Source organism: Poecilia formosa, unplaced genomic scaffold (genome assembly GCF_000485575.1).
Source record: "Poecilia formosa unplaced genomic scaffold, Poecilia_formosa-5.1.2 Scaffold1304, whole genome shotgun sequence".
NCBI classification, from domain to species: Eukaryota; Metazoa; Chordata; class Actinopteri; order Cyprinodontiformes; family Poeciliidae; genus Poecilia; species Poecilia formosa.
In genome coordinates this window covers 6,594-18,550 of record NW_006801243.1, presented here as the reverse complement: position 1 = coordinate 18,550, position 11,957 = coordinate 6,594, and the positions used below count along the sequence as shown (strand labels likewise).

The following is an 11,957-nucleotide window of genomic DNA, read 5'->3' as shown; positions in this document are numbered from 1 at the left end:
TTGCTGTGGTTGTGGTTGGAGCAGCTGTGGTTGTGGTCGGAGCTGCTGTGGCTGTGGTTGGAGTTGCTGTGGTTGTGGTTGGAGCAGCTGTGGTTGTGGTCGGAGCTGCTGTGGTTGTGGTTGGAGTTGCTGTGGTTGTGGTTGGAGCAGCTGTGGTTGTGGTCGGAGCTGCGGTGGTTGTGATCTGAGTCGCTGTAGTTGTGGTTGCGGTTGGAGCAGCTGATGTCTCTGCAACCGTCAGCGTTGTACTTGCTGTCGGTTGGTTATTTTTGGAAAAGTTTTATTTTATTACACTGTTTTTTTACAGCTTCTTATTTACACAAACTTTTTAAAATTTTACAATCATGAACTTACCATTTAGTATCAGTAGTATCATCAAGATTCCTTTAGAACCCATTTCCAATCTTTGTCCTGAAAAAGTTTAACACATCACCGCTTGTGACTTTACAGACTTCCACCAACTGAATAGACTTTTGCAGATGCACTGAATTTAAAACAGATATTTTAAAACATAAACTAGAACACAATTGTAAGTTTTTTATATTACTTGTAAATAATAAATTATATCTAAATTGTAATAAATTGTATAAATTTTAAGTGATCAATTATTATACATAAATTGTTTAAATAAAGAGACAAATTGAAGCAGCCTTTGTCTTCTTCAAGAACAGAAGAAGACAAAGAAAATTATTCCACACAAGCTATGAGCATCTGACAGTTCATGCTCAAACAATTATCAAAACAGAAAACACATCAAATTCATGTATTTATCTACAATATCTTCTTTTTAGTTTTTTCAGTCTTTTTTAACAAACACAATGTTCTTTAAGTATTGGAAATTAAAATAAGCAGTACATATAGCCATATTTATGTAGCTAAAAAAATCTTTAAATATAACTTTTTTTTAAAAAAAGAACTAAATGTGTTAATGTTTCATGTAAGGGTTTGCTCATGTATTCTGTAGATTATATTTTGTCATCAACATTTAGTTCCCAGTCATAATCTACACTTTATTACCAATTAAAAGTTGTTAAATTGTTTTGACATATTTTAATCTATCTTAAAGTCTTCCCAGTCACCATTTTATCATGTGTGGAAAATGTTACACTTTTAGCAAGCTTGCCAATATTAAAGACACAAATATGCGTAAAAATTGAGTCATTCATTCCAATTTACATTTGCATTAAATTGAAATGCATTTCTGACTGCATCAATGTTTTTTTTTTTACCTTTCTGTCAATTTATAGGAATTTTATTGGCAAAAGCACTTCACACAGTAGACTTTTTTGTTTTTGAATTTTGTCTTTTTCGGGGGATGAGGGCAGGGGGTCATAGTCATTACAAGTACAGCTATACAATGACAGTGAGAACCTCAAACACAAATCACATCAAAATAATTTTTTAAAGAAAAGCTAAAACCTTGACTTCTCATGCAGGTGTAAATTACAAAGCCTTGTACTAAATTACAAAGCCTTGTACTAGTGTACCTTAATGTGAAATCAATCATGCATTATTAGACCAAGAAATGTACTTACCCAAAGCAGTAGCAGATTTCAAAAAGTTCCTCTAATCCTGTCCTGCTTCTCCTCCAACTCTTGGTTAACCAGTCTGCTGCTGAACCTTATATATCACCTGTCTATTGGAAGCATGACGCAGGTTGAATTTTTTTTTTTTTTTGTACTGTTGTTGGTGTCAAAACATCTCACTGAGCAACGGTAATTTGGTTGCATTCCTTTTGTCTAACCATTCCATCATAGTGAACAAACCAGACGTCATTAACTTGTTTTGTTTATGGAAAGGGGTGTAACACTGACTAATAGAAGAGGGTTTCATAGTTACATAAGTTATTGTACTGAATGACTTGGTCGTTTTAATAATTTTCACTTTAATTTGCCCCACAAGTTCTTTTTTTTTTTTTTTTAAGAAATTTGTATGTCTCATTTTCTCTTTTTCTTTTTTTTTTTTAGCACAGATGCTATGAAATCTACTTCCTACAAAGTTGAACAGACTGTTTTGTACAAAGGTTTAAGTTATTTATAAAGTGTCTGATGTATTTAAAAACTAACTCAAACAACAATACCTTTAGACATACCTCTTGTTAAAGATGAATAGCTTTTAAACTGCAACTGTGTTTTCATCAGTAGTATTCACAAAGGTAAGAATCCAAAGGTGTGGCTGCATCATTATGTTTCTCTCACACTGAACACTTTATTGAATACAAGCATTAACACTTCGTGTTTAGTTTTTTAAACACTATAAAACTTGTTTATATTGGCAAAAACTTGTTCAGTGGAATAAACTTTATATTCAACAAAAATAATACTGTAGGTCAACTCCTCGCAATCCTGAAATGTATTTTAAAACGCGCATAAGGGTCTGACAATATAATCGAAGATGTTTCTGTTGTAGATGTTGTCACTAAGAGATTTCTCAAATTTAAAACAAAGGTTTTTGCTACATTCAATTTTTATTTTTGAGCTGTAGCAGTTTTAAATGAGCTGGATCAAAAAAGAAACAGAAAGTTCACAATATTTGAAAAGAGTTACACAAACCACTTAGCGACAAGTAAAAACACAAATGCAAAAGTGAATGAATAAAATTTCATACACATATTATATTTCCCAACATTTAAGATAACATGTATGTATATGCCTAAATTTAGTTAAGATATGTGTGTAGTGGTTAAAATATAATAATAATAATAATAATAATAAATATATGTTTAGTGATTAGCACAAAACATTTATACCTACTTGTTTTCTGTAAGACTAATATGACATTTGTTTTACCAGCAATATCCAAGACACTAAATCCAAAACCATATAAAATTATATACCAAATCTTTGATTTCAAATATGTGCAAATGTTATCAGGAAGTTTTTTTTATTATTATTTATACGTGGAATGTCATTGCATACTTAAATATAGAAATTGTTTTTGGGAAATCTCTTCATCTGGAGATATAAATAGCAGCAAATTTGGCCAACCCACTGCAAACGTGCAGGAAGAAAGATCTATGAAACAGAACAGCAGCCTGCTTACGGTAACATCAGCATCAGCTGAATGTTACAATAACATTCAGGGTTAGGGTTGTCTTCAGTGCTGGTATTAGAGATTTATATTTTATTTCCTTGAGCGTGTGAATGACGTCAGCAGCAAACAAAGCATTCCTTTGTTCAGAAAAAGCCGAGCAAAAGGTGTCATTCGCCTTCATGTCGATTTTCTCAAAAATGACTGAGAAAGAAATGCCGCACAACTGAAAGCGTCTTTTATTTGACATTGGAAGTGAAAATCACTAATTCCACCTGGTGGTACTATTGGAAGTTTTAAATTTACTTTTAAAAAACATATATATTTTTTTTCTCACAGTTTGACTTTACATCAGACTAAACTCTAACCGGGTACAAAAATAATTATTTATTCGTTTTCTAGTTGTTTAATGCCAGAATATTTAGAAAGACATTTTCTAAGGATTGTTTTATTACTTTATTCAGTGTCCAAGTGTTAGATTTGCTTAATTTAAAAACAACAACAAAACATTTACTTAATGTTCTGTATTACAACAGATCTTAAGAAGTTTCTGGTTGAAGACGCCTTGTCTTTCCTTTGGCTTTCGTTATTTGTTTGTGAAACAGTTTTCCTTTTTACGATGAACTTGAGAGGCTCCAGAAAGCAGGACCAAGTGTTTTTACGCTTAATGTTTTTACGCTTAATGTTTATTTTGTGATTATTAATATGTGACCGATGTGGTAGATTGTAGCTATCGCTGCTATTAGCTAATCTGCGGGTTAAGTTTCTTGTCTGCATTCTTTACACATACAAACGCACTTGTCATTAAACTAAAAAAAAAATAAAAAATATATTGTCGTCTTACCTTTACTTATAAATGAAGTCCATGCGCCGCTCATTTTGCACAAAAGTATCAGTTCAACCAAAGCCAAGCCAAGACTGATCTAGCTTCTTAGCAAATTATTTGTCACAAAATCCAATCCGAGTCCACACAGTGCCACAAGTTGAGAAAAGAAGGTAAGTAAATCAGAAAAGGCCGTTTCTAACAGGACATCCACAAAGCCAGTCTTTCCGTTTGAAACGAGCGGGCACCCTTCTGTCTCGTAGTTTGAAGTAAACCTTTCAGCTCCGGTGTTGGTCTTCCTTTACTTATTTCCTGCTTCGATTGAAAATCCACTTGAGAAAACTGCTTAAGTGTAAAAATGTAGTCATCCATGTTGACGTCGGAAGAGAGGAGAAAACAATAAATATATTGCTGCACTTGACTTCTTTGCTTGCTAGCTCGCTGTCTCTTGCTCTGCAGACGTGGAGTCCAAGACCAATGTCTGGAATCATGAGCGCCCCCTGCCATGAGGCAAGAAAACTGCCTGCCTCACCTCGAATCTGTTCTCTGCCGTTTATGATCGCTCCTCGGCACATATCTGAAAATTTAGAATGAAAGCTATACACCAACTCATCTACATCACTACTGCTTAAGAAGAGTAGATCTGATTAAATGTTTCTGCTGTGTTTTCTGTGAAAGAACGTTTTGTGATAGTAGCTTTTTGGCTAAGTGAGTGAATCTTTATTGTTTCTTTCAAAGATAACAGGGAAGTGATCCGAGAGGGCGACATCGGTTACAGAAACATTGGAAATATTCACACCCTTACTGAGATCCAGGTCCAGTGCGTGACCTTGATTGTGGGTTGTTGAATTAGACCAAAATTATCTAGAATATTGCACAGCTTTTTTGCTCCTCCGTCTTGGGGTTTGTCAATATGAATGTTGAAGTCACCAACAATTATCAATCATAATCAATACATATGAGAGATAAAAGTTCATTAAAATCAGCAAAGAAGTTTTCTACAGATGTTGGAGTTTTGCATGAAGTTAGTGTTAAAGTTCGTTTCTGGCCTTTGACCTCAATACACAGATACTCAAAAGAGGTGAAATGGCCCAAAGAGATTTTGTTACAATTTATGATATTCTTGAATATAAAAGCCACGCCTCCTCCTTTTATATGTTTTCTATTCTCACTTTAAACAATTGTAGTAGGAGGCGCTGATTCAATTAGTACAGGTGATTCAATATTGTCATCCAACCATGTTTCTGTCAGGAACATAACATCAATATTATGCTCGGTGATGAAGTCCTTAATTAGTAAACCTTTTGGTGTTAACGATCGAATATTTACAAGAGCCAGTTTGAGTGAGTTGGTGGGAGATAGTTCCAGAGATTGACTAGAAAATTATTTGTTTACATGACAAATAACAGTAACTTCATTAACTGTAAACCCTGCTGTTTAACACAATAACAAAATGAAAAACTCCGTAGATTATTCTCAACTAATAGCATAATATTTTAAACCAAGTGTGTGATTTGTGACACTTCAGTAAAAGTTGATTTCACAATTTGTATGCTTTTGGACAACACTAGAACTGCTCGTTATTGAAGTTTCACAAATCAGATAAAGGTTTCACAAATCCCACACTTGGTTTTAAATATTCTGCTATTAGTTGAGGATTATCTAATCCAGGTTTGAAGAGTCTAGGTGTTGTAGTTTTTTAGTTAGAGTACATTAAAGATGCTGACGGTAGTGAAAAATTAGGTAGAATCGCCTTTTAGCCATTTCCCGAATTGGAAGCTATACAAATAAAACCAACTTCAGCTTTGTTCAAGCAGCAGGGCCTAATATACAGTTCTCTTAATGTATGACAAATCTGTAGTCGGCATAAAATTAAATAATCCCAAATACATATGTAGCCGGGGCATATTGCCCTCCCCGAATGTGTGCTGCTGCGCCCTCTTCCTCTTGTCCAAATATGGAAGACGCTGTGATGGAGCGCAGCTGGCTCGTTAGGGAGACAGGTAATCGGCGTTTACATTTAAAATCAGGTAGATCGCTGAGGAGATGAGATGCAGGCTGATGACTCGTGCAGAGGTATGTCTGACATTAATCGTGAGGTGAGTTTAGAATGTATTTCTGATTCCTCCACTGATTGTTGTAGGAAACATACTTTAGAGAGTGACGTCAAGAGCGCCGTTTACTGGTTTCACTTTAGAGAAGGTAAGGGCTAGTGATGGGTAGATGAGGCGTCATATCGTTTCGATCCATAGCAAAACTGTGTCGATTCTGTCTCGACACTGTGTCACTGAATACCGACACCTGCTGGACATTAAAAATTCCTACCTGCAACGTAGTGATTTGATGACGTAGTCTATACAATAAGATTTAAGTCGTTGTATTATATTGTCATCTTCGGTTAATTTTAAAATATATTTGACATGCAGTCGATAAAAATGTGAACATGTAAAGTGAAAATTTAAGTTAATGTTTGGAATGAGGATGCTTGTGGACTGTTTTTTTTTTTTTCTCCCCACAGATATTAAGTTTTTTTACAACATTTTGAAATTTTGCCTGTTACGCTTTTTTGACAGAACTTCTCCTGCTGTAGAAAAAAAATGAAAAACACTACAGTGAACCCTTATTTTTCTTAGGGTTTGCGTTCCGAAAATAACCCGTGATAGGCGAAATCCGTGAAGTAGTTGCCTTTATTTTTTTACAGTTATAACACAGCATAAGTAAATGCTCTACATTGAAACCAAGTAACAAAACCTGTTTTCAGATCAGCGGATGTGCGTGTGCATCAATCAAGCCTTAATGTGATCCGTAGTTGTGTCTCCTCCAACCTGCCCTGCGAGATTAACAGAGCGATGGATCTCGTCAAACGAGCCTCCGGTCGGGTTCTGCGCTGATTCTGGCCAGTTTTTTCCAGCAGGCATTCAAAGTTTCAGTTTCCATCTCCTGAATGGCCAATCTGTATTAAATAACGTAACTTTATTGGCACTCGGGTAGAGAAGAAGCGCGGAGACCGTTTTTACCAGTCATGGGGTTAATCAGGACGCAGAACACTGTGGAAGAAAAAAAAATACACAAAAAAAATCTGCGATACCGTGAAAGGTGAACGCAGCGTATTATAGCGAGGGTTCACTATATATGAAATTTATAAAAAGCAACTGAGTAATTTGTAGATTGGCTGTAGTTTATCCTAGGTGTATCTGGGACTTCATTCTCATGCCTGGCCTCATAATGCCTCAACATTGAGGTGGATTTATTTAAATAAGATGGTTTAGTCAAACATATGCGGCACTTAACCTGCAGAATAATATGAAAGTAAACGGAGTCAATTTCAGCTGAATTTGGATTCAGATGGATCAAGTAGAAACTGACAGTAACCGGATGAAACGACAAAATTGAAAACAAATGTATTTTCCAATATAAGATCAAAATGGTCCCACACTGCGGAAACCTTTCGTTTGAGGCTGCGCCATAGGTGACGCTGTACCGTAAGATCAATAATTTGTTTGGCAAATGCTTTTGACAGATTCGCTTCCTTATAAACTCAGTTTGGCGCATTAATGTCATTTCGACACAGTCCTGTATCGGTCCCGTGACTTGCTGAAACCAATACGCGGACCGACACGGGTTTTGGTTTGTGGGCTTGGCGCATGCGCCGACTAGTAGACCGGACCCATCACTAGTAAGGGCCGTTTCTTATAATCTGGCTGTTTAGTGCTCTTGTCTAATTAGATCTCTTGTGTGTAGGTTGGCCTGCTGCTTTTTTTTTTTTTTTTTTTTTTTTTTTTTTTTGTTTAGGGAAAGGGGGTTTCTATTGTCCAGCCCTCTGGCTTGTTTTAAACCGGGACCTATGCTGTCTCTGGGTCCTAAACTGTTTTTAGATTGAGGAGACTAGTGGAAGGGGAGTTTTTCTTTTTTTCTCTCTCTCTCTCCTTTGCTGTATTCACCAGGAATTTCTGTGAGTGTGTTTTTGTTGGGGAACACTTGGGTGCATTTAGTTGTATTTGTGTTTTCTTTATTATTCCTCCCCCAAACAGTGTAATTTTATCTAATTGGGTTTTAATTATTTTTCTGCTTTAAGGATCCCAGGGCCAGCATAGACTCCCACTTTTAGTGTGGTCACTTGGTATAATAAAATAAATCGTGACTATTTTTGCTCATGAAACATTTGTGAATTCAATAAACTGTTTGTAATCTGCAGCAGTGCCTCTGTCAATTTTTACAAACTTATCTGTGTGATCTGGTTAAAAAGAGGATCTAAAGTTGTACCCAAGGTCACGCATAATTTAATGAAAGCCTTTCATAATGATGGTGGCGTCAGTTATAGGAATTTGCCTTGCAATCGGTGGATTGCCAGTTTGATGCCTGTTCAACCTTTGAGATTTCAGTGTGATTTTTAAATGGTATTATAAATTAAACTAAAATGTCACAAGAGCATTCTAGTCTTTGTAAAATTTACTTTTGCAGTCTGGTTGCATCATAGATATAAACATCAGCAAAATTTCTAATTTTGGCAGATTAATACAGTTAATTTTAGGGTAATTAACTGCTGGCAATATTAAAAAAGTTTCAGTGAATTTTACAATTACTTAGATTTTTACAATAGATTTCTGTATTTACTACATTTCCTGACTGTCAAAATCACTTCAAATATATGCTCATTGGGTTATTGTAATTCCATGTATTTTCTATGGTAATTTTTATTTATATTTTTGCAGTGTTTGTGTGGCCATCAAAGCCCTGATCTCATTCCTATGAAGAAATTGTGGGAAGATCTGACAAGGTGTGTGCAAGTGAGGTGGCCTACAAAATGGACTCAGACCCACCAACTCATCAGGAGGAATGGGCCAGAACTCCAGCAGAACTTCCTGTGGAAGAAAACCCTAAAGACTTGACACAAATCATGTAGTTTAGTAAATGGAAAAAATGTTTAATTCTAACTAAGGTAAAATGAGAAGTTTGGTTTGTAACTTCAGACAGCGAGGAGAAAAGACTATTTAAAATATAAAAACAATTCCATTGCATTATTGTATTACTTTTATTAAACTGACAGGTATACACTTTACAGAATACTTTGTGTTATAAATACAATTAAAAGGAAAAGAAAAACTGGACAATCATACAATACCTTGCTCAGACAGCTTATTTTTGGTAAATCTTGCAATATTTATTGTGAGAAATATTCACCAAACTAAATAATCCTTCAAGAAATACCTTCATGTTTAATTTTAAAGATAATAAATTAATTCAGTGACACAGAATAATTAGTTTTGCATAAATAAATAAAACAAAATTGACATGAGGAAATTATCAAGTTTCAATGAATGTTTTAAAGTTCAAAGTGATTCTTGGTCTGGAATTAGAACAACATTCTTGTTCATACTAGCAATAATTGAGATTTTCATGCAGATTTTCCTCTGGAAACCAGCAGAGACGTTATTGCTGTGTTGAAAGAAGCCATGACAACAGGATCAAGCTGAATGCAGTGATGAGGCTGATTGTGTGGCTTGTTCCACTTGATGTTTCTGTGCGTAAAAGAAGACAAAAAACAAAACTTTTACATCAACAAACTCCTTGATGTCATAGATCTTGTATCCTTAATGTGATAACTTATATTTTCTATAGTTTGAATGTTTAACTTACGTGCGCCATCCACAAAAATGGAAGTGATGTCAATGTTGAAAGCTGTGACGGTTGAATTTGCTTTCACCAAAACATCTCTGATTTGGGCGTTATTAGGTTGGGATGCTGTTTCAAATTCAAGGTCAATGTTGTTGATGATTGATCCATTACTGCAGAGGTAACAACATCAAAGTTAATCTGTGCACATTCATATTAATCAGTCTTCAGAATTTATATTCAACTCATACCTGAATGAAATCACAATGAAATTGCGGTAAGAAGAGAACGCTGCCTGGAAGAGTGGTACAAGCTGCAGAAAGACAAAAAAGTGTTTTTCTATTAATGGTGAATTTTAACATTGGATACTTCAAAATATAATTGCAGCAATCAGGCTTGAAGCTCGTGAAAAAGAAGTAAAGGGAATTCAAATCGATCCAGACCAATTTCTCCTGTCATATTGCAAGCTTGGCTTGATAAAACATGTTCAAACCAATTTTTTTTCGTTCATGCAAAAAATAAATATGGAACATGTTTTTGAGTCTGTGTGACATTGTATGGATATTTTATATTTGCTGCCAAAGCACACAGATATGAAGAATGAAAACTTGATGTATTATTTCATTTAGGTAAAATGTTTTAGGCACTAATGCAAATATTTCACAACCATCTCAAATAATACTTACATGGGTCTTCAAAAGGTCAGCTCGATTTATGAAAGCTGTAGATTTTGGGTCCAGCAACTCGGTGGTAAATGTCTCTCCTGCCGACCTAAAAGTCAGTCGCTTTGTCACTGTTGACTCCACAGTTGTAGTGGTGGTTGGTTTAGTTGTAGTTGTTGTGGTGGTTGGTTTAGTTGTAGTTGTTGTTGTGGTGGTTGGTTTAGTTGTAGTTGTTGTTGTGGTGGTTGGTTTAGTTGTAGTTGTTGTGGTGGTTGTCATAGTTGCAGTGGTAGCTGTCGTATTTGTAGTGGGAGCAGAGGTTGCCAAAGGTGTTTCTACCAGAAACATAGCATAAAATTAGCCATTACTTGTCAAATTGAGTCCCTGTTGGTTTTCATCAAAATTAAACAGACAAGTAAACTGGTCAAAAAGACAAATATCAATGCTTCTAAAAAGAGCTACGATGCTATGTTCTTGTGAAGTGTAGAACTCTTTTACTTACTTATTAGACTGATGGTGCTAGGAATGAATGTAACGTTGAACGTAGTGCTGTTTATTGCGTCGACTAAGGTTTGTTGTACATCTTCATTTTCTGGGAGATTTTCAGCAGGAGTAGTTTTATTAAACTCCAACCCCACTTCTGCTTCAGTACTATTCATTCGTGTAAAAAGTAGTAGAGAACTTCTGCAACATAACCATAAATAAAGCAAGTTAAGAAAAAAACTGAAAATAAAAAAAGTAGCAACCTATAATATATAGGCTCTTTTTATTCAAATAACGTAAATCATCATTGAAATCATAATTATACTTGTAGAAAGAGAAGAAGTAACAAACATTTTAAATCTTACCTAAATGCAATGACAAAACTACGAATGAAGCGGAATCCAAACTTCTTTCTGTAGATGATGTCATACTGTAGAACAAAACATTGAGTGAAACCATAAGAACAACGTATCATTCAAAATAGATGTCTACTGAATCTTTGCAAATATAAAATAGGCACATTTCTGTTTGGTACTTACTGTTTCTGTGACTTTTTTCTCAAGATCTTTAAACAATTTGCTGGATTTATTTTCTAGTTGTACATCATATGGTTCAATAATGGTTGCTGCAAGAACATACACTGGAGCAGGAGGTTCAGTTGTAGTTTTTAAAGTAGTTGTCTCTGTGGGGGCATTTGTGGGTGGATTTGGGGGAACAATTGTGGATAGAGATGGGGCTGCTGTTGGTATGGTTGGAGCAGCTGTGGTTGTTGTTGGAACTGCTATGGTTGTAGTTGGAGCAGCAGTGGTTGTGGATGGAGATGCTGTTGTTGTAGTTGGAGCAGCTGTTGTGGATTGAAGAGGTGTGTTTGTGGTTGGAGGAGCTGTGGTTGTGGTTGGAGCTGTTGTGGTTGAAGCAGCTGTGATTGAGGTTGGAGATACTGTGGTTGGAGCTGCTGTTGTTGTAGTTGGAGATACTGTGGACGGACCTGATGTGGTTGTAGTTGGAGCTTCTGTTGTTGTGGACGGAGCTGCTGTGGTTGAAGCAGCTGTGATTGAGGTTGGAGATACTGTGGTTGGAGCTGCTGTTGTTGTAGTTGGAGATACTGTGGACGGACCTGATGTGGTTGTAGTTGGAGCTTCTGTTGTTGTGGACGGAGCTGCTGTGGTTGAAGCAGCTGTGATTGAGGTTGGAGATACTGTGGTTGGAGCTGTTGTGGTTGTAGTTGGAGATACTGTGGACGGACCTGATGTGGTTGTAGTTGGAGCTTCTGTTGTTGTGGACGGAGCTGCTGTGGTTGAAGCAGCTGTGATTGAGGTTGGAGATACTGTGGTTGGAGCTGTTGT

At 35.9% G+C, this 11,957-nt stretch overlaps 1 protein-coding gene and 2 long non-coding RNA genes across 3 annotated transcripts in view; 1 reads left to right on the top strand and 2 right to left on the bottom strand.

Moving 5' to 3' along the window:
- Positions 1 to 41: 41 nt before the first annotated feature.
- LOC103132772 (uncharacterized) lies at positions 42 to 1,689 on the bottom strand. The gene is made up of 3 exons (XR_475620.2): positions 1,536 to 1,689; positions 355 to 411; positions 42 to 252 (listed from the first exon to the last, which is right to left on the bottom strand). It is a non-coding gene; the product is annotated as an uncharacterized LOC103132772 (long non-coding RNA).
- A 4,068-nt stretch (positions 1,690 to 5,757) lies between these two features.
- LOC107835240 (uncharacterized) lies at positions 5,758 to 8,047 on the top strand. Its single transcript, XR_001661062.1, has 2 exons — positions 5,758 to 6,055; positions 7,646 to 8,047. It is a non-coding gene; the product is annotated as an uncharacterized LOC107835240 (long non-coding RNA).
- An 836-nt stretch (positions 8,048 to 8,883) lies between these two features.
- LOC103132771 (cell wall protein DAN4-like) overlaps positions 8,884 to 11,957 on the bottom strand; it is a 6,271-nt gene continuing 3,197 nt past the window's right edge. Inside the window, exons 2-8 of the mRNA XM_016667576.1 lie at positions 11,151 to 11,519; positions 10,977 to 11,041; positions 10,631 to 10,812; positions 10,153 to 10,463; positions 9,718 to 9,779; positions 9,491 to 9,639; positions 8,884 to 9,372 (exon numbers count right to left, since the gene is read on the bottom strand). Coding sequence (XP_016523062.1) covers positions 9,284 to 9,372; positions 9,491 to 9,639; positions 9,718 to 9,779; positions 10,153 to 10,463; positions 10,631 to 10,787 — 768 coding nt within the window. The 5' untranslated portion in view covers positions 10,788 to 10,812; positions 10,977 to 11,041; positions 11,151 to 11,519 and the 3' untranslated portion in view covers positions 8,884 to 9,283. The remainder of the gene's footprint in view (positions 9,373 to 9,490; positions 9,640 to 9,717; positions 9,780 to 10,152; positions 10,464 to 10,630; positions 10,813 to 10,976; positions 11,042 to 11,150; positions 11,520 to 11,957) is intronic.